Here is a 20,691-nt window from a genome sequence, read left to right as displayed (position 1 = left end):
TGATTCTTCAGTGATCTGAAAGTAGCACAGCCACCAATGCCAAAAGAGATCTAGGTGGAAAACTCTCATTTGACATTCAAATTGTGTGCAGGAACAGCAATGACAAGTGTACCATTCTGTGCACTGCAGTTTTCTTTGATGGAATATGACCTAGTGCATCAGTGTCAAACAATGCAAAATGCTGGAGGAACCTACTAGAGATTTTGTCCATCTCAAATAATATTGCAAAGACTTTCTGAAATCTAGTTCGTAAATCAAGGTACTGTAAAAACGATCTGAGGACTAGGAAAGGATGTTCTATATTAGCTAAAAAATGCAAGTCTTAAATTGTTTCAGGAAAACAAACAAAATGGTAAAGCTATGGCACTCTATGAGATAAGTTGATTAACCTGAATAAATGAAAAGACTTCTGAAGTAAAACAAATTTAGAACATTATAGCATACTAAACAAACTAGAAAGACATTAAGAGTTAATCAAAATGGTTTTTTTTTTTTTTTCCACTAGAATGGGGAACACACACATTTTTGAAACTAGCTCCAGTGACCCAACTTGAAATTGAACAACTTCAGACATAATTAGATTTATTATCTGAATAACTTAATTACTTGGTAACCTTGTTAAGGTTAGAATTGTTAACTCTTAGGTTGTGAGAGCCTTTGGGGGCATTATATTTTTTTGTGAAAAATATTTCATTTTCAAATTACACTTAGAAATTGGACTCTACATGTATTTGACACACAATAAGAGTTTAAATGAGTTGAAGATCCTCAATTTGAAGATCAATTATTCCAGTGTTTCTAATGAAGAAATAGTGAGTGTTATTAAGCCAACTATTTAGATGGTGAGCTACAAAAGATATCACATCAGTGATACACATCAATGGTCTATGACTTAAATCCAGTGTAAATTGCTGAGTGCGCAAAAAGTACATTCCTGCACCTCTTGGAATGTGGCAGCAAGTCCCCTAAACACAATCCTAGTCCATTTCACAGTAGCTCTCTGAATGCTGACTGATGATCAAGGATTTCTGACATAATATCCTATGGTAGTTATCACCTCTGGAGACACAATGGATATTCAAAACTGAAAATGGACAGTATGAAATATGCCTTTGTAACTACAACTTCCAGTGTTTATCTAAACAAGTAAAAAGACAAAGTAGACAAAGATAGGTTCAAGGCTGTTTTGAACTGTGTAAACAAAAGCAAAAAGCTATGTTAGACATTGGGAATGAAAGCTAACAGATTTATGTTGGTGTAAAGCAGAGGATAATGAGACCTTCACTGCTGATCCTGCTATTGAGGCTTCCATTACCTTACTATCCCAAAGAGTACAGAAGTATTATTGACTGGAATTTGGAAATCAAATAAGGAAGCAGAGAGAAGAATTATATCCTATTTTACTTTGTGTCTGGACTATATGAGCACTGCTGCTATTTTATTTTGTGAGTGTCTGGGGCAGTGAAGGTCAGGAATCTAGCTGGAGGAATTTCATTAGGTTTCTACCCTCCAGCTTTCTAAATTAAAGGAGGTGGCTGGAGACAACCTTCATACTTTTTCTGTTACTACAAGATACAGTCACCACTGTCCTTCTGCACATAATTGTTGTTTCTCGATTCTGTTGAAACATAAGCAAGTGCTTTTGAAAAGTTGAGGAAGAAATACAAAATGCAAAACCAATCTAAATGTAATTATTTGCATGAAATAGTATGAAGTATTTCAATAAAATGAACATTATATCCCATCTGCTTTTTCTAGCAAAAAAAAAAAAGCAGCACATGGATTTTTCAAGAAGTGCTTTGTAACTCCCAGGTGGCACATCTACCTTGTAATATAGCAGTTACTATAGTAACTGCTTATAGTAACGGCTTCTTTTTATAGAATATATTTGTACAATTCAAGTTTAACCTTTTCATGGTCTCAAAATGCGTTCTTTTCATGTGATTCCAGTAGTTTCAAATAAGCCTCTCTGAAGCTTGCAACAGAGATATGAACACTACTGTATAATGCATTGAGTTTAATGACATTCATGGCAAGATTCTTTCTAATAATTAGGAAAAAAATCCTTTTTTTTTTTTTTTTTTAAACCATCTGAGGAACATGCAGAAAAGCAGCATAGAAGTTATCTCAGCCTAGTTTTTAAGTGTTAACCATCTGTACAAGGCTGTAGGGGCCAAATCTCATAGCCCTGACTCAGTCCTTTCTCAGACAAAACACCAAGTGGGAGTTGATGAATAAGCAGTCAACAGAAAAAGACAACACAGTAATAAGAAGGGAACTTGGCCTTTAACATCAAGCTAGGCTAAACTGCAGATCTCCTACGCAATGCTACATTTTTTCCAAGCCTCAGGCATAAATAACTGTGGTCAAAAGCAAATTAATGTTATCAGTCTGCAGATCTCTAAAATACAGTGAGATCTTAAACTGAAGCCTCTGTATATTTTGCAAGTAAGTACATACAACAGCGCATCAGAAGGGAATAAATCAGCTGGGTAGCTTTCCCCCACAACTTACAGCATCATCCAACAGCTTCCCTGTGCTCTTTTTCCCAGGAGACTTTGTTGGTGATGGTGAGGGAGACGGAAGGGGGGCTGACAGTGTTTCCTCTTGTTCAATCTCTTTTTCCAGCTTTATTAATCCAGGAGGCTCCACCCCAAACCTTTTGGAAACATGCAAAGAAATTAACAGTCCGTTTAAAGTATTTAATATCTTAAAATGAGGCAGAGAATTTCAATTGTTTATATCATACAACTGTGCCATAGTAGATTGCTATGGACATTAGTAAACATGTACAAAATATATCAACCTTTGAAGTTATAATTACATGAAAGGGTAGCTGTTACTTAAATTTACAGTAAATATAGTTCATCTGATAACATATGTCTGTAAGTTACTACCTTATGAAGTACACTAGGCCTGAAAGTGCTGTAATCTATAAGACTTGAAGGTCTGCACATTAGCACTTCACATTTCATGTTGCTATTCTTCTATAGGTTTTCTGTTTCTTTCTCTTTTTTTCCCCCTTTTTGTGCATGTGTTTTTACTCCAACTCCAACTGGAAAGGGATTAAAAATGGTCCAGGACACAACTACTACACTGTATTTACAGACCAATAAATTGACACAGAGCCAGTATTTCTCACAAGCAACTGGAACTTTTTTTAACCTAATTTTCACAGCCAATCTTCAGACCTTTGCTTACAGTGGCAAAATACTTGTAGCTCCAACAAAAACAAACACATGCAACTTTGGCATGGAGAACCTCAAGCACTGCTCTTGGAGACTAAGGCTCTTTAAAACATTATCTGCTTTTGAAAGCTTTATGGCAAATGATTAACTCAATATCTCAGAGCAAGCAGCAGAGCTCAGGCGGATGTCTGGAGTCCAAAAGCCCATCATTTTCCTAAATACTGATAATTCCCCTCTGCTTTTTTCTTTGCCAGCATTGAACTCAAAACCAGAATAACTGAAAGACTGCTTTTTTCAGAGAAGGGCTTTGTCTTGTAGAAGCCATAATGACATTTAGACTTCTCATAACAAACTGTATAAATGAAACCAGATTTTCTTCCGTAGTATGCCGGATGCGGAACTATGCTGACTTATCTAGGTAAAGATCTGGACACTAAAATACTGAGTAATAACAAGCACATTACTGAAATTTAATCTAAGTACCATAGTAACATTAAAGCATAGAGGGAAAAGGTACAAATGCAGTCTTTTATTTTTATGGTAAGTTTTAATTTAGTCACACTGCTGCCTGGTAAATTAATATAAAAAAAACTTAAGAACCAAATCTGTGCTTATATTGGCTTGTAACTATAGTGCAGACTGCCTAACGAAAAGTCAGCCAACACTGAAGCAAGTACTTACATGCAATTCATTTACTTCCTGTCTGTCTGCAGATGCCGACAGGCTGTAAATCATAAAATTCCCACTGGGTTCCAGGCCTACACCTGCATGCAGCCTTACTCATCAAATAAAACTTCCACTTTCCTAAGCAATATTGCTTCATTACTTCTGCTGCTTTTCATAATCTCCAATTTTCATCATTGTGACAGGATTTTAAATTTCCCCGTGCTTACAGTGCTCCAGATTTCTCTGATGGCAAGTTGAAAGACAAATGAACGGTACCCCTGCCCCCAAGTCATGCAACCAACTTAGGTGGATACTGAATGAATCAACCTGCTAGACAGCCGGAATTGCAAAAACATCTTTTCTGAGAGGAGACTGTCATGCAGCAGAGGTGCAAATTCTGTTCTGGAAGGCATACTTAGAATTTCCTTTTCTACTTGTTTCTAGCCTGCTTTCTCATAAGTGAAGCAGATGTAATGTGATCTCCAACAGACTTCTTAGAGCACCACTTCCCCTCTCTTATTTTACCAAGGAAAAATTGAATACAATACCAGAAATCTTGAAATTGCTCAATAGTAATTTCAAGAGACCTATGGTAGTTGTTTAGCCCCCTCAAGAGCTAAACAACTTCATTCTTTCTGTTGCACGTATAGTCAGAATTTCTCTTGCTGCAGTTTTTGGATGCTGCCTTTGTCCAATCCCTGGTGGACCCTAAGGCCCTGCTGCAATGCTGCTGCTCAGACAGACCGCCCCTAACGTGTACAGGCATTCTACCTCAGGTACACTTTCTTTAATTATTTTAGTTTCGTTTTTTTTCTTTTTTTTTTTTTTTCCTCTTTTCCCCACTTGTCAAGATACCTCTGGGCAACTTTACCACAGACTTGTCCCCCTCTATCCTGTCCACCTACGAATACGCTGAGGCTGTCCACTGTCACATCATCTAGACCATTAATGAAAACATTAAGTGATATAAATCCCTGATAAATGCCACTGTTAACCAGCAGGGCTTTGCAGTGCCACACTCTGAACTAAGCTGATACTGCAGATTCCCACTCACAACCCAACGATCCAGATCATCTCTGTAATTTGTCTCACAGGACACAATGAAGGGTGATGCTAAAAGTGTTACTAACAGATAGATAAATTAGCACCTGTCTTCCCTTATCCAGAGCACCTATTGAATGAGTTCATGCTGAGCAGAGCTAAATCCTGTCTCTGTCTCACAATGATCCCCCGTTTCTTTCACTTCTGCCTCAGACCCAAACAAATTTTTAATAAGATCAATGAACTAGATTGGTTTATGTGAACTACAGACTTTGAAGAAAAATAGTAATCATGCTAGCAATGTGTGCTAAGAATTGGCTCCTCATAAGATACATATCTTTCCACTTCCAGAACAGAAAAAGAAGAGAAAAATCAAAAGTTACTCATTCTTTTACTCTTCTAATCTTTCAGAAATATATTGAGGCACTTCTTCAAAGACCTCAGTGGCAACTCTTCAGGTTGGATGGGACCCTAGGCATCCTGGTCTAGTACCAGACCTGGAGGTTGGTGGCCCTGCCTGTGGCATGGGGTTGGAACTTGATGATCCTTGGGGTCCCTCCCAACCCAAGCCATTCTATGATCATACTCTATCAACTCTTCCAAAAAGCAGATCCCAGAAGGCTGTCAACAAACAAAATTTACTTTATAAAGCAAGCATAAAAGGACCTCTCCCCGTTTAAAGCAGCACAACAGCAATGTCAGTTTAACACGTTCTTTCCTGCACTTTGAGGAGGAAACTATTTTCCTTTCTCACAATACTTATTGTTCACTACAGCTCAAGCAAAATTGAGATCAAATATTTACTTTTCTGTTATACTAACCTGATACTTCCCTCCAGCAGTTTTTGCGTCCCTGAGAAACTTAAGAGATTATCAGTACTTTGTTTTCAAAGAAGAGATATTAGAACAAGTATATGGACATACATTATTTGACTTCAAAGCTATAAATAAGAAGTGAATACAGTAAGAATATATATATTATATAATATCACTAATATATTTTATATTATATACATACAAAATATATAAAGACTTTGGGATAGATATGTTTAATAAATGAAAACACCACATGGTTCAGGATTTCTTTTCACACCAGAAGGTAGTACGTGAGAAATGAAAGCTTGAGACTACAGATAAATATGAAGGGAAATGCTGAATCTTAATTCCTTTGTACATCTGTTCAGAATTCAGCTCCCATTTCAGAACGAGATTAACTTAACTCAACCAACTTCAACAGAATCCAGCACCACATAAGAATTGACATTCATTCCCTGAGGACTCAAACTGGATAATATCAAATAAACAGTCCAGGACAGGCATTTCGGATCTACACCATAGAAATAGCATCTTTCAGAGCTGAACAATCTATCTCCAAGTTGGGGATCTTGGGAGACCAATGTTTGATCAAGTAAAGTTGAATTTGTCAAAACTGACTTCCATCAAGCACAAAGAGAACAGTAGGCCCTTGGTCATGTCAAGTTAAGTTTTTAAAAATGGTGTAGTTTTCAACATGTTGGACTTCACATCTTTGAAACAAAACCCCTGCAAACTGGAAATTTGTCCTTATTCTTATCAACACTATTGATATGCAAATTGCCAGTGATAAGGCATTTTCTGAAGCTTGACCAGCAGATAAATTTAGTTAAAGTTTAGTAGCTTCCCAAGTGAACATTCATAAAAATAAATACCTACATGAAAACATTAGTCCATATAGAAGAAAGAAGTGGGGCCCACCTTCACACTAATTGTAAACACAAGGAATTTTACAGAAACTAACAAAATCTTAAAAAAAAAAAGGATGAAAATTCACTTTAATAGGCACAGCTTCATATAACCTTGATGTACATTTAAAAGTACAAAAGAGCAGCAACTGTTCAGATATTTTGTAGCAAGTCTTAGACACTGCACTAGCACAACAGCAAAAACTGAAAAAAAAAATCACATTCTCATTCCCATCATTTTGATAGTCAGAGGCCAGAGGTGTCTTAACAGCAAAAGTTAATTCTAGAACATAATGAGGGTCCTGCCTGGCTAGGGACATCTGACAGAGATGGAATACAGAACACTTTTTCAATTCTTGTCTTGATTCTGTTGGTGAGAATCAGAGCTATGTTTATTGAAATAAATGAGGTAAGAGTCACTGTTGCTTAGGTCAGATTTAGACACCTGAAGACTGATTTATTATCAGCAAAGCTAATTAAATCACAGTTGTTTACAGAGAACACGACCATTAGAAGGACAAACAGATCAAAGTTTTATTTGGAAAATAATTTCCAACTCCTTGCTCTCCTAGTACAAGGACAAACAACAAATGCCTTCACTAAGGTGAAAATAGAGACATTTCATTATCCTTGTTACCAACTGCCCAAAAGATATTCTTGAGTGGTATCAAGACAAGCATTCTTCTTGAATCTAATGAGCATAAAAGTCAGAGATGTGCTGATTTAGGTCGTCTCTCAATAAGCAGTGCTGTCAAGAATGTAAATATTTTTTCATTCTTTAAATATTTCCACCTACCTTGCTGCAATCCGTCCAAGTTCCAGCAAACAAAGGCACACTTCTCTAGGCTGCTTGTGCAGAACTGGGAAAGCAAAATGAAGATGGAAAACACTTATAAATGAAAGCTATTTTAAAGATGTTTATAATGAACACAACTGAATCATCAACATCTATAACACTCGCATGTAAAAGTTGCTTTTCTCAGGCTAGCATTGGAATTTGACTGAAATAAAAAGTATAGGATCAAGGAATGATTCTCAGAGTACAGGTAATTTAGGAAGTTCCTATTTAATTGTGCTTTAATTATTTTGAAAAATATCACTGAAAAATTATTTGGTAACCTGCAATCAGTTTAACAATATATAAGTCATCAAAAAATAAATTAATAATTAGATAGTGCTCCCCATCCCCACCTTTTACAAACTAAGAGAATTTATATCCTTTAGGTCGCAATTTTTCTTAGCCTACTTATATCAGAAGTAGTACCAAAAATCATTAATAAAGATATACCTCACCATAAAGTTGGTCATGAATTTCCTATATGTCTACTGTTATAGCAAATATGAAGTGATGGTACTTTTGAAATTCAGCTCATCATAAGGAAATCCAATCATACAAAAAAAACCTTGTTTTTATAGCTAGACACACACATGCAAATTTTTAAGCCTGGATTTTTCACATCACCTGTAGTTTTAAAGCTGCTGAAGCAGCTATAACTCAGCATAAACTTCATATTCTGAAATATCACCATAGTCCAAGAAAATTCTATTTGTATATTTATCATCTTTTTAAAATTCAGATAGCCAGTGCTTTGCAGAAAAGTCTACTAAAATATATAAGCCAAAAACAAATCAGCATATAAAGAAAGGCCTTTGACTGTATATAATCAGCTTCTCCAAAACCCAAAAAGAGAGACCAAGTAAGGAATAATAAAAATAATATAAAATAAAAAAATAGGAGTATATTATCATCATCTCTTTGGAAATAGTTATTGCATAATAACCCCCATGCTTTGGATAAAATTGAGGTTTTAGAAATGTCTGTAATAACTCAAAGACTTATACTTTACACAAATAATGAAAAAAAAATCTAGCAACAAAATTAGTTTGTTTTCACCGAGTAGAGGTTGAAGCATCTTCTGTGTAAAGATTTTGGTTTTCTAATAACTCACCTAACTGAAATGAAGAAAAAAAAAATGAAAAAAATAGTCCCACATCTAGTTAAAACTCTGGAAGTCATTGCTTTGTCCTATACTGTACGTATGAAGCCCAAATGGAATCTGGAGTTAAGTACCTCTAAATAAGCAATGCCTACACATGCAGACTTCTGCAACTTTAATTTCTCACTCTACTGACTTGAATAAATCTGTTAAGTTATGTGAATCGAATGCTCACCCTTAAGTCTTTCACTAGTGTAGCAATTCAAGATGTAGGCATTCTTCCCCTCTAATTTCACCCAAATATATTTCTTGAAGTAAAACTACAGAGCATGAAATCTAGAATGGCAATACACTAGGAAAACTATTTTTCATCCTTCAGCCATCTGTGATGAAGAATATAAAAGATGCAGACTTGGATGTTCAGCTACTCTCAATATTTTCCCTGGCCACAGTTCAGTGATTTTATCAAATATTTAATCTTCCCTAATAATCAGTATTTTTTGAAGTGGTATTTCATGACTCTAGAAACATACTTTCATTCTAAAAGAGTGCCAAAACAATTAGGACGATCCCAAAATAAAACTTGATTTGAAGAAACAAGACATCCCTGAAACTGCCAGTGGAATAAACAAGTTTTGGAACAGGCAAGGGAAGTTCAACATTTCTGAATTGTAGTTCACACATGTACACATCTGAATAACTTTGGGAAGAGAGGAAGAAAAGAGAGCCTTGAGTGATACTACTTCCAAAAGGATTCATAGACTGAAATGGAAGATTTGAAAAAGAAAGGTTTTTACGTTGATGCTTAAAACTCTTCTACCCAAAGTCCCAAGTTCCTAAGTAAATCAATTTACTCTAGACACAGTTCATGCATTTCACATTGAAAAAAAATGTGAAACAGTGAAATCATTGTTAGAGGATGGAAATCTGTGCAGGCAATAATCAAGCATAAAAACAAACATCTGATCATGTGGTAAGAACAGGGTGACAGCACTTCTAACAGGGAAACGTTAGCATTCCTGAGGACTATACCAGCATATATATTCTGGTACTTGAGAGAAAAACAAATGCTACTTTATATACTGCAATACCCACTGGAAATAATTTAGATTCTCCAAACAAAACTTTTGCTATTTTCCAAAAGTCCAGCCATATAACAGGCTACCATCTTTCAGGAGAATAAAGCGCAACTCACAGGGACACATCTGCATTTCTATACCTATCTGGGTTCCTGTGGTAACTCTAAGCAAGCAAATAAGACCACTGCCTCTTGAAACAAGAAGAACATCTAAGTGCATTGATTTCCAAGTGCTTATCTTGAGTATACATACTTTGTGTTTAGAGCCCTTCCACGCTATTTGAAATAAAAATAAGATACGTAAGAGTCCTCGTACCTTACATTTCAAGTCTTAAATAAATTGTACTGCTGTTCACTGATAACCATACATGTACACAGTTCTAGAAATATGCCACTGTACACATAAAATAATACCATTTGAAGTATTATCAACAGTCAATTTATTCTGAAGTGATTGGTTATAAGCTCAGGTTGAAAGAACACCTGTGCCTATGAGATTCTGTTCTGTCCTACGGTGGATGCAGTTCTTGTTTTCTTAATTGCTTCCATCTGCATTTGTACCATCTGAACTTTTTAACAAGACCAGCTATACAATTCCAGATATACTACATGGCAAACATCCCTTTCTGAAGCAACACATTTTCTTTTTCTTTCTTTCTTTTTTCTTTTTTTTTTTTTTTTTGAGAGTGTAGCAATTCATAGGCAGTTAGACATGGTAAGTGCTGAAAGCCAAAAATGGTTTTTAGAAATTATCTTCATCTATGTATAACCACATAAACAAATCACTGCACATCAGTTTAGGTTTACGGCATGTTTCCTTTCCACAACAGTGCTCGCATATGCTGTAAAGTATTCAAAAAAAAAAAAAAAAGGAAGATCTCTCTAATACACATATGAGCTAAGTATTATCATTTCCATCCTACATATAGAATTAAAGTATAGGCTTTAGATACAAAAATACACATTAGCATAGGTGCTACTTAAGGATACATACTGCCTGATCTCCATGGTACTCTTGCATTTCCTAATGAGACATTTTTATGAAAGCAAAGCCAATACAACTAGTGATCCCATTACAAAGTCTGAAATACATCCTCCTGCTGCACATGGGAGCCATGTGATAGTCAGTCATTTTTTCATTGCTATTTAGTAACAGCATCATGATGCTATCCTACATCATCTTGTATCATTCTGTAAACACCTTTCATTTTCTGCAACAAGAGAGAAGAAAATAATGTAACACTAAGAAATTGTTCCACTTTGTGAACCATACCAAGATATGGTTATACCAAGATCTATCCTAAAGATAAAACTGCCCTTCTAGGGAAAAATAGCTACAAAGGAAAAGCTGATAAGCATAAGAGCTGAAAAATCCAATTAATGTAACAGAGCCAGCCTCAATAATAACTGAAATACTTCACTTTCCGTTATTATATCTTTTTATGCCATTCTCCATATTTTTCTCAGTCTGCTACACATATAAGAAAATACTTCTTGAGAACCACCTGCCAGTCCTCACCTATCAAAAATGAGGGGGGTAATTCATCTGATTAGATGACCGCAAGCAAATAGCCACTGTGAATGGAAAGCATGCTATGCAGATCTACTGAAAAAAAAAAAAAAAGGAAAAAGAATAAAAACAGCCATCCTGCCAGAGAATCTCATCATTTGCTTGAAGAAAGTAAATGCTTCAAAAAGGTTTCAAAATAACATATACATGTCCAACATATTTTATGTAGATACTTTGCCAGTTACAGGCTCTTTTGCTTTCCATTTAATTTGTTTCAAATACTTAACTGTCGTTCTCATTGCCTGTGTCTTTTTCAGCTACTTCCAGAAACTTTTTCAGCAATACTTTCTTTTCAGCTCCTAGCAAACTTTTACCCCTGCTTCTCTCTGGCTCTGTCCTCCTTCACACTGCCTCCATCTTGCTGCTGCCCATTTCTCTTTTTACAGGCTCTCCTCTCCTGATTGCTCTTTGATTGTTCTCCTTCATTTTTTCCCTACCTCTTGCTCCTGGCATTTCTGCATCTTGCCCTGCTCCAGGAAAAGTCCAGAGTGCAGAGGAGCAGTGGTTGTCACACCTGGGGCTATGCAGAAACAACAGGTCACTGCTGAGCACATTCTGAAAACTCTTGGTTTAAATAAGAAATTAGATGTGTTTTTTTTTTTTAATTAAAAAACAGCAGAATGTACATTTGTGATACAGAAATAAGCTTCTTAACTATCCCTGATAATTTTCAAGCCTTGACTTGTAACAGTTATTTTTTTTAAAGCATACTTTTTTCATCTCAGAAAATTGAATAAAAAATGAATATGATTTCTGTTTCTAAAGCATTTTCTAGCTCACTAGATGTGAAGAGATAGAGGTTTAATACTTATTATGATACACTTGCAATTACCATAATTCATACATGTCTAGGGAAGGCTCTTAAGAAGGTTGATGCTTCCCATTGTCTTTCACTTTCTCCTCGAATATTTTCTTACTTTCTTCCTTAAGGATCCTTTAGTAGTCTTGCTTTTTTCCCCTGTGGTCTTATTTTTTCCTTTGACAACTTTATCTTTTCAATTGATCTGAAACGTATCCTTTCTTCTGCATCGAAAGCAATTATAGTATGACATACTTAAATCAAGGAGTTCAATTCTCCCCACTCTCCATTTCAGCACAACGAGCTACAGTATCCTCAAAACAAAGTTTCAACTTTGTCTCTAGAGATCATCTGAACACTAATAATTTACTTAATTAGGATGTTAATCCAATGGTAATAACAATGTCCAGGATGCTTTTATAGTCCTCAAAACATGACATATTCAAAAATAGTATGAGTCGTTTAGTAAAATGCCGTGAAAGATGGGACAAAGCCTTATTTTGATGCAACTATATAAAATTTAACACTGTGTGTCACTGAAAGAACAGTCAACACAAAAATTAGAGTAATAATTTACAAAAAAAAGCAAGCCATTTGCCACTAGACATAATGCTTTCAATCAATCCATGTTTGACTATTATGTGTAGTTTTGTTGTTTCCTTTTTTAAAGGCAAAAAAGCAATATTAGACTGGAGGTCAGAAGTGCTTGCATTTAAGTTCACTATTTCCACTAAAGAACTATGCACTTTCATTCAAGGAACCTGTCACTTGAACTGTAATAAAGAAATTGCATCAAAAAAAGCCCATGTCACACATTGTGTACACACACAGTAACAAAATATGAGTACAAAACATTACTACAATATCCAACAACTTCAAAATGAATGACACACATTAGCATGCTGGTACAATCAGTGGCAAACCCTTTTATTGCTGAGTAGACTCTTCGTCATAGAAGAGATGCAGAATATTCACTGGTTCCAAGTCCTACAATCATCCAACAACACTGTTACCAAAGATGAATTCATAACTTCAGCTTTAAGTTCAGTTAACTGAGGCAATCATAGAAAATCTTACCATTCTCACTATTTGGCCAATAATAGTTTTCTTCAGGTATTACACTCTTCAGGCTTGAGCACCATAACTACAAGCATCTCCATCAAGAATGCTTTCACAAATTGTATTATCACAGCTCTGTGGATCTGCTGCCCTAAAACCTACAGAGGGAGAACTTACCAAATATACATGATATGTGGAAACAGGGGAGTTACAGATAGTATTACATTTCTTAGACAACAAGGAGTTTTATGCCCTAGTTTTAGGATAAATTTTCACTTCTGTTGTAACTGAGAATCCCATTCAAAGACTGCATCTCAAGATTCAACCAGATGCTAGAAGTTTTACTTCAGATAATAGTTTTTTTATACTAACAAAGCTAATTCCTTCTTTAAATACATTAACTATAAAAATAATGATTATAAAAAAAACACACTTGAAATTGGTCAGTGAGTGCAGGAAGCAGTAAGAGTCTCCCTCTATCTTGCAATATTCAATATATCTCTACATACAGTGTTGTTATATTTGTTAAAGATGCAAATTCTTTTTTGACATATACAGCAGCCATACTATCCATCCTTTCTTTGCAGAGGCATAGACTCCTGAGACTTCCATGTCTCTCCATAAAGTGCAAAGTGTAAAACACATATAGATTCAGCTCTGTTTTATATTATTATGCTTCCAGTATGCTGGGTTTCTTTTAAACTATGTTAAAGCATCATAATTTTCAGCAAAATAAAGTACATATTACTGACTAGTGACATAGAAAGAACAAAAGCAATGCCATTCAAGAAGCAAGTTACATTTTAGGCCTCAATTTCGAAAATTAAATTATTTTCCTGAAAAATATCAAAAGTGATTTTTCACATTAATTATTATTATTAGAAATCTATCACAAAGACTTTGAAAAATCAAAGCCACAACTTCAGAGGAAACCTCAGGAAAAAGTACTGAAGTCACCACTCCCTACCAGAGATACCCATGTATTGAAATAGCATACCGCCACAAAATCCAGACTCCTGTCCATTTATTTTAATCTGAACAAAAAAAACCCAAACATTCTCTGGTGATAGTTGAAGTGAAACCTAGGTTAAAATACTTAAAATGTTTTCAAAATTTTGAGTTGTGTACTAATCTCTTGCAAAGGTATTTAAACTAACTCCATCAGTTTCCTTGAAGTATCTACCAACAAAACAAATGCTATGTTTTTTTTCCTATTTATTTTTATGAAAAACAGATTTTGTTTTCTTTTTTAACTTCAACTGTATCATTCATATCCAACAAAGCATTTTAACCTGTGCTTACGCTTAATTAAATTACTAAATCAATCTACAAACAATGGACAAGGACACAGTGACACAAGCAAGTCTACTCACTTTACTGTCTGGATTAGCCCTAGAATGTTACCATTTTCAAGAAGATAGACTCAAGGAACATTCAAAATTCCTATCAACAGCTCTTGCCGTCAAGCCCTTATCAGTTATGGGCTGCACAGTGTTTGTTTCACAATGTTCCACTCCATATGAAGGAAAGCCTTCATATGACTTCAATATAAGTGCTAAAATTGTGGGAGTGCTGGACACATGCATGTGCAGTTACTCTAACATGATGTCAAAGACTTCAGATCTCACCAGGATGAGAACATTTCTAGGGAATTAGAAGTAATCAATATTATCTTAGATACTACACAACAAATTTTACTGATTTATGAATAGGCTTGGAATTCTTTAAAAAATATGTCATAAAATCCATTCAAATGTTTCAGTGCAATCAATATCCAATTTTATTCTAAAATTGTAAGAGTGGAAATCTGCTGGGAAAAGGCCAAAAAATTTTTTATGTGATACAATGACACAAAGAAAATACCACTACAGGCAGATAAATGAAGTATTTACATTCCATAAGGCTGGTAAAATAGAGTAAAAAAGAAGGATAAAAATCAAGTATGAACATTAACACAGGTTAACAAGGGTTTCTCAAAACTATCTGCTTTTCACATGGGCTTTAAGCATCAATACAGTTTATTACCTATAAACAAGAGAGAGAAAAGACTATCTTTGTAACCACAGTTTCGGAGTTATCAATCATAAAAAGTACAACAGACATGCATAAGGCAGCGTGAACTCTTTCATGCCATTTGCATATGTTCCTCACCATTTTGAATTGAACCTCTTATAGTACTTACCTATGCTGAATTTTTGTTTCCTGTGCAAGAGAAAAGTGATTTGTGGGAGAAAACAGAACATAAAACCTTTCAGTTAGTAACTGTTATGATTCATCATTATTTCTAATGTAGTAATAAAAATATTACTCAATCCAAATTAACTTTTCCACATTTTACCTCCAACAGAGGGAGAATACTAACTTCTATTTTTATCTTGTTTGAAAACAGCATGGTCACTATCACCCTGTCAATTTAAGAAAAATAGGTCAAGCCATTATCAAGTTCTAATTCCATTTACAGCACCGTAAATCTTCTCAATGTGTACTTTCCACGTACAGTAACACAGAGCAGCAAAAGAACTTGTTTAAATCATTGAGAAATGATTCGGTCAGTAATCGAGCCAACCTACTAGAGCCACATCTGGTTTGCGCACCGTGTATTTGGGCACATTTCTTTCCACTTTTCTCAAAGCTGAAGTAATGTTTAGCGCCAGCTTTCCAGGTGTGTTTGCATTCAATGCTATCCTGTGGCTAGCAAAGCTCTGAGTATGTGTAAAAGTATGTGTAAAATTAACTTACGCAGGGAATTACAGTACTTAAGCTATGCTGATTTCACCTCTAAATAAGATCTTATTTCCTAACAATGCACAAGAAATTCATTGTAAACACGCTCTCAATAGCATCATTAGCCTGTTATTGGAACCATGTTAAACTACTGAGTTTGCCACACAAATACCAAGTCTAAATTTGTCTAGGTGTTAGATTAACTAGAGGTGGTTTTACAAATTTTAAGCCACTGGAAGTCTGTGTTTCCCTTCTTGAGTTTGTAACACTAGGTAGCATTCAACCTCTCCATCACTACAAAACTTTTTAACTGTGATTGTTTGTCTTCCACGTGATTTAGCATGGGCAAGAAAAATTTCATCTTGGGGATTTAATTAACAACACAGCGACAATACAAATATGCTCAGTATTTTGTAATTTTTTTCATACCAATTTCTTCTCTCACACATTTTCTCCTCATAATATGAAAGTTAAAAAATCCAAGCACTTGCATGATACAAGAACAGACAAATGAACGAGTCTCAGAAACAGTTGTGCTAGAAGACAAAGATGGTAAAAGGGAATAGATCAATTGCAACACAGATAAGTAACTCAGTTGCACTGTCAAAGGCCTTTTGAGAAACAAAACAATCTTCTTGATAAAGCAAACTGCGTTCATTTAACGTCTGTAGAAACTGAGTTTTTATAATTACAGCAACTTTACAATTTCGTGTGAGTTCAGATAATAAACACACATTTAATTCTGTTCACTTCATAACACATCTGAAACTAAATCTTGAAATAAGAGTCCTAAGTTTTCCTTCGAACAGGGAAAAGTTAAATTAATGAAGAATACATACTGTTGATGGAACTCCCTGAAGCACTAGTGTTAGCTAACTTCTGTCCTTAGCTGCACGCCAGAATCAGCTGGGAAGAAGGTCAGCATGGGACACAGAGAACAAAATCCTGTTCTCTTGCCTCCTGAGCAACACACCAAGAATCTGCTCTAACAGCTAAATATCTGTAGCAAGAACTGAGAATGCACATGTATCCTAATCTCTTAAAATAGGAAAGGACTTCTGTATTCACTGAACAAAGGAATAACACTCCTTGATTAGAAAAGTGGGTGTGTCTGGGGTGAAAAATCATTTGTATGCAAGAAAACATTGAAACGTTTTTGTTTTATTTCAGGTCCTCTTAAAACTGAATTAAATGAACTTTAACTTGATGGATAGTTCATTTGATCAGTTTTGGAGTCAGAATCTATTAGAAGAACCATTCTCTCTTTCAAAGCAAAATACAAGCAATGAGCTCTTTACTAACTACAACGTAAATAAATACATACCCAAACCTTCTGATTCAAACAGGCAGGTGTCATCCACCCCTACGTCTCTGCACCAGGATAAGAAATTTGCTGTATTGTCTCGTGCAAAAAAAGACCCTGAAGGTGCATTGGCTTTGCACGGAATCTTCCGTACTGGCAAGGTCTGAAAAAAACAGAAGTTAATTAATACCCGTTACCTAGTAAAATACTTAAGTATTATGAAATCAATATGCCACCAACATATTTCCTTGTACTTTTAAGAATTCTAAGCAAAGAAGTGAATTTAATGGCACAAAGCTGTCAAATGCAGAGATGTTTAAAAAAAAAATGTTGTGACTGGACATGTGATTCACAGTTCAGAACTGAATCAGTATTAGCAATCCTTTTATTTTTTTTTTCTTAAATAAAGAGTATTAGCAACTGCAACTTTGGTATTTAATGTTTGATCCAGTTCATTGAATTAAAAAAATAAAACAAGAGCACAATGTTATAAAGAAAGATTTGAGGAATTTTCTCAATGTTCCTAAAACTAAGGCAAACTTGAGATCTAGCTTGAGATGTGCCAGATTAGAAGAGTTTTGCCAGTCTTCCTCTAGCTTGGTAATGGTATAAAATTTTCAGTCTCAAGGACAGAAGACCATAAATATGAAAGAAATGGTACAAGCTCCCAACACTATACACAAGCTCCCCCTGCACAGCACAGAAATGTAGCCTAATTGTTACAAGATCAAGGTCTAAGAGAGAGAGAGCCTCTCACTGTACCAGTTATCTACATAGTTCAGATACAGAGGAAGTTACTATTACCATAACACAATTCCTGAACAACAGTAATTATCACAGCAAACTTGCTGCTTGCTTTGGTACCTTTACTGAGACACAAGCCAAGAATAGTTCAGCATCTAGTTCTCATTTAAGACTTCTCCAAAAATGAAAAATAGCCATCTCTCATTTCAGAAGAACGAATGATATATTATTACTATGTAACTTCAGTCATTTTAAATCATAGAGGAATTCAGCTCCATGCTGATTTTCATGTGCAGCTTTACTATTATGCTGATTTATGAACAATTTCTTCCTGTTTTAGAGTCAGTAGTTACTCAATGACAAGTGAGCAAAGAAGGTTGGAGACTGAAGATGTGTATCTGCTAGTTCCTGGATCTACACCCAAATTTTGGTGTTTAAAGTTCCAGAATAATTCCTGGAAATGCAAAGAAGGAAGAGGAGCAAAGGAGGAGGCTCCCCTTTATAAGAGCTGCTGGTATTTCACCCATATCAATAGTTAAAGACTTACTACTTAGAAAGAGTTGAGAAATTATGTTAGACGTACAACAGCAGCAGCATAATTGCAGGATACATACACAGAACTTTTTTTTTTTAAATAATTATAAGGATGTGAGAAATTGCCTTAAATGTGAGATTAAGTTGTCTTAAAGATATACACATGCCTTATAAATTTTTAGGTCTGTTGTTCAGATCACTATGCAGCTCCCACCACCTGATAATTCTGATTCCAACTGTAGCATTTAACATTTATTACCTTGCTTTGCAATAATAATGCCTTTGTTTCAAAATATAAGGAGATATTAATTCTTTTATATGACATATTAACAGATAAACTGATCAGTTTTATGTGGTAGTTAAAAAAAGCAAGATAATATCAAACAATGAAACTCTTTTACTACAACACCTACACTTGGACCACAGTGCCTTTGTGCTGTGATACGTGAACAGTGAACTGACTGAGTAAACAGGTCAACGTACAGATATCAAACAGACTATACCTGATGAATCCACACGCTTTGGAATTTTTTAATGACTACATCTAATTTAAAACTCAAATCCTGGATGACTGTATAAGAGATTAACAGCACCGAGATAGGAACAAAATGATAGAAGCCAGTTCCAGTGTTCCCGGCGCTTGCAGACTTGTAGAGACTTCAAGAGAGCACGGAAAGAAGATGATGCCTGTATAGGAACTGTTAAATCGTGACCTGAACCTCCGAACCTCTGATCAGCTGAGACGAGCACTGAGTCAGCTGTGGGAGCACAGGTGAAGGCAATTCACCTGTGTGTCTAGAAGGGGTGGATCCTGGCTGACTGCAGGGCTGACGGCAACTAGGGAAGGATCTCTTTCTGGACATTGCTCCTCTTGGAGTTTTTCCTGCAAGCCTACAACGCAGATGAGTATTTTTCATCTATTTCTGATTATAATCTTCCTAGCTATACTATCTGTGGATACCAATCTAACCACACCACTCTGTATATTTGTTGATTATACAAAGCCACATCTAGTTTTCCTTTAAAAATATACTTGTGTTATCAAATATTGCTGCCTCCCAGCTCACCCCTCAGTTTTCATTGCTGGATCTTCCACAATGCATCGTGAGTTACTTGATGCTCTTTCTTTGCAGAAAACTAGCTAGTCTTCTCCAAGGCAAAAACTACTCATAAGCCCAGGAACAACTCAGATGGATGCTATGGGTGAAATCATAGCAGGTTTTTTTTTCTTCCACTCAATTCTCCAGTAACAGCTCTGTTTTGTTTCGTTATTGACTTTATCCTGCCACACCTCCCAAGAGGCAATGTTTATTCTTTCAGGTCATGTTAGGGGTGTTTTGGAAGTCTGTGGTAAAATCTTCATATTATTTCAGGAAATTTGAACTAGGAGGAAGAGTAAAAAAACACAAAAACAAGCAACTATTAAGCTATATGGCTGGTGGGTGCCAGCTAGCAATCAAAGATTTGCTCCCACTGTAGACACAAGCAAACTGCCTTACTCAGCCCAGAGCATAGGGGGCAGGAGTCAGCAAGCAGTTCTGGCCTGGGACCAGGAGCTGCTCCTTGGGGATGCCCTCAGCAGCACAAGAGCAACAAGGGCCAAGGAGATGGCCAAGCAGATGATGCTGCCTTTCTTACTGGGGGCTGTTGGAAAAGTTTTGTAATGTCCAGCAGGAAGGTATTCCCTGGGTCACTGTTTCTCCCCATTATTAACAATGCGGAAAGAAATTTGGTTCTAGATATTTTACATCTGCAGATATAGATTGGTCACAATGACTGTATACTGAATGCATTTCTGAATGCTCTTCAGAATAGATGGTTTATGCATGAATAATCTATGCAGTTATAGTCAGTAAATAAATGATGCAAAACCTCATTTACATAATGGATTATCCATAAATAAGACATCTAATCTTTAGCAAGACAGACCTTTAAGCACATCAACAAATCTAATATCACTGTCAAGTTTAGACATGCATGGACCTAATAACAGTTTCTTTACAATTAAAAGAATTCAAAGTCTTTTAAATATAATGTTTTTACAGTTGTAACTACTGACAGCCAATAGGAAGAGAATCTAGACACATTTATCATACTCAACTAACAAAACCATGATATTCTCTACTTTTAGAGTAACAGACAAAATATCTGATTAACAGGTCTTCCAAGAAACTCAAAAATGAAAAACACTCAAATGTAAAAACAAGACATGTACTGGCTGCAGAAGGGGAAAACTTTACATCATTGAAGAAAAAGTCATCACCTTGCAGTCATTTTATGGAACAATTATAACAAAGACCAATAACCCCAGCACTGCATAATCTCACT

General features: G+C 35.6%; 1 protein-coding gene across 4 annotated transcripts in view; it reads right to left on the bottom strand.

Moving 5' to 3' along the window:
- The window catches only part of GAS2 (growth arrest specific 2), an 88,492-nt gene that overhangs the window by 36,065 nt on the left and 31,736 nt on the right, over positions 1 to 20,691 (bottom strand). For all 4 annotated transcript variants that reach the window (XM_046941564.1, XM_015286179.4, XM_046941565.1 and 1 more), the window contains exons 4-6: positions 17,107 to 17,248; positions 7,412 to 7,475; positions 2,515 to 2,659 (exon numbers count right to left, since the gene is read on the bottom strand). In XM_046941564.1, coding sequence (XP_046797520.1) covers positions 2,515 to 2,659; positions 7,412 to 7,475; positions 17,107 to 17,248 — 351 coding nt within the window. The remainder of the gene's footprint in view (positions 1 to 2,514; positions 2,660 to 7,411; positions 7,476 to 17,106; positions 17,249 to 20,691) is intronic.

This window comes from Gallus gallus, chromosome 5 (assembly GCF_016699485.2).
Source record: "Gallus gallus isolate bGalGal1 chromosome 5, bGalGal1.mat.broiler.GRCg7b, whole genome shotgun sequence".
NCBI classification, from domain to species: domain Eukaryota; kingdom Metazoa; phylum Chordata; class Aves; order Galliformes; family Phasianidae; genus Gallus; species Gallus gallus.
Note: the sequence above shows the minus strand (reverse complement) of the source record. Positions and strands in the feature narration are given on the sequence as shown.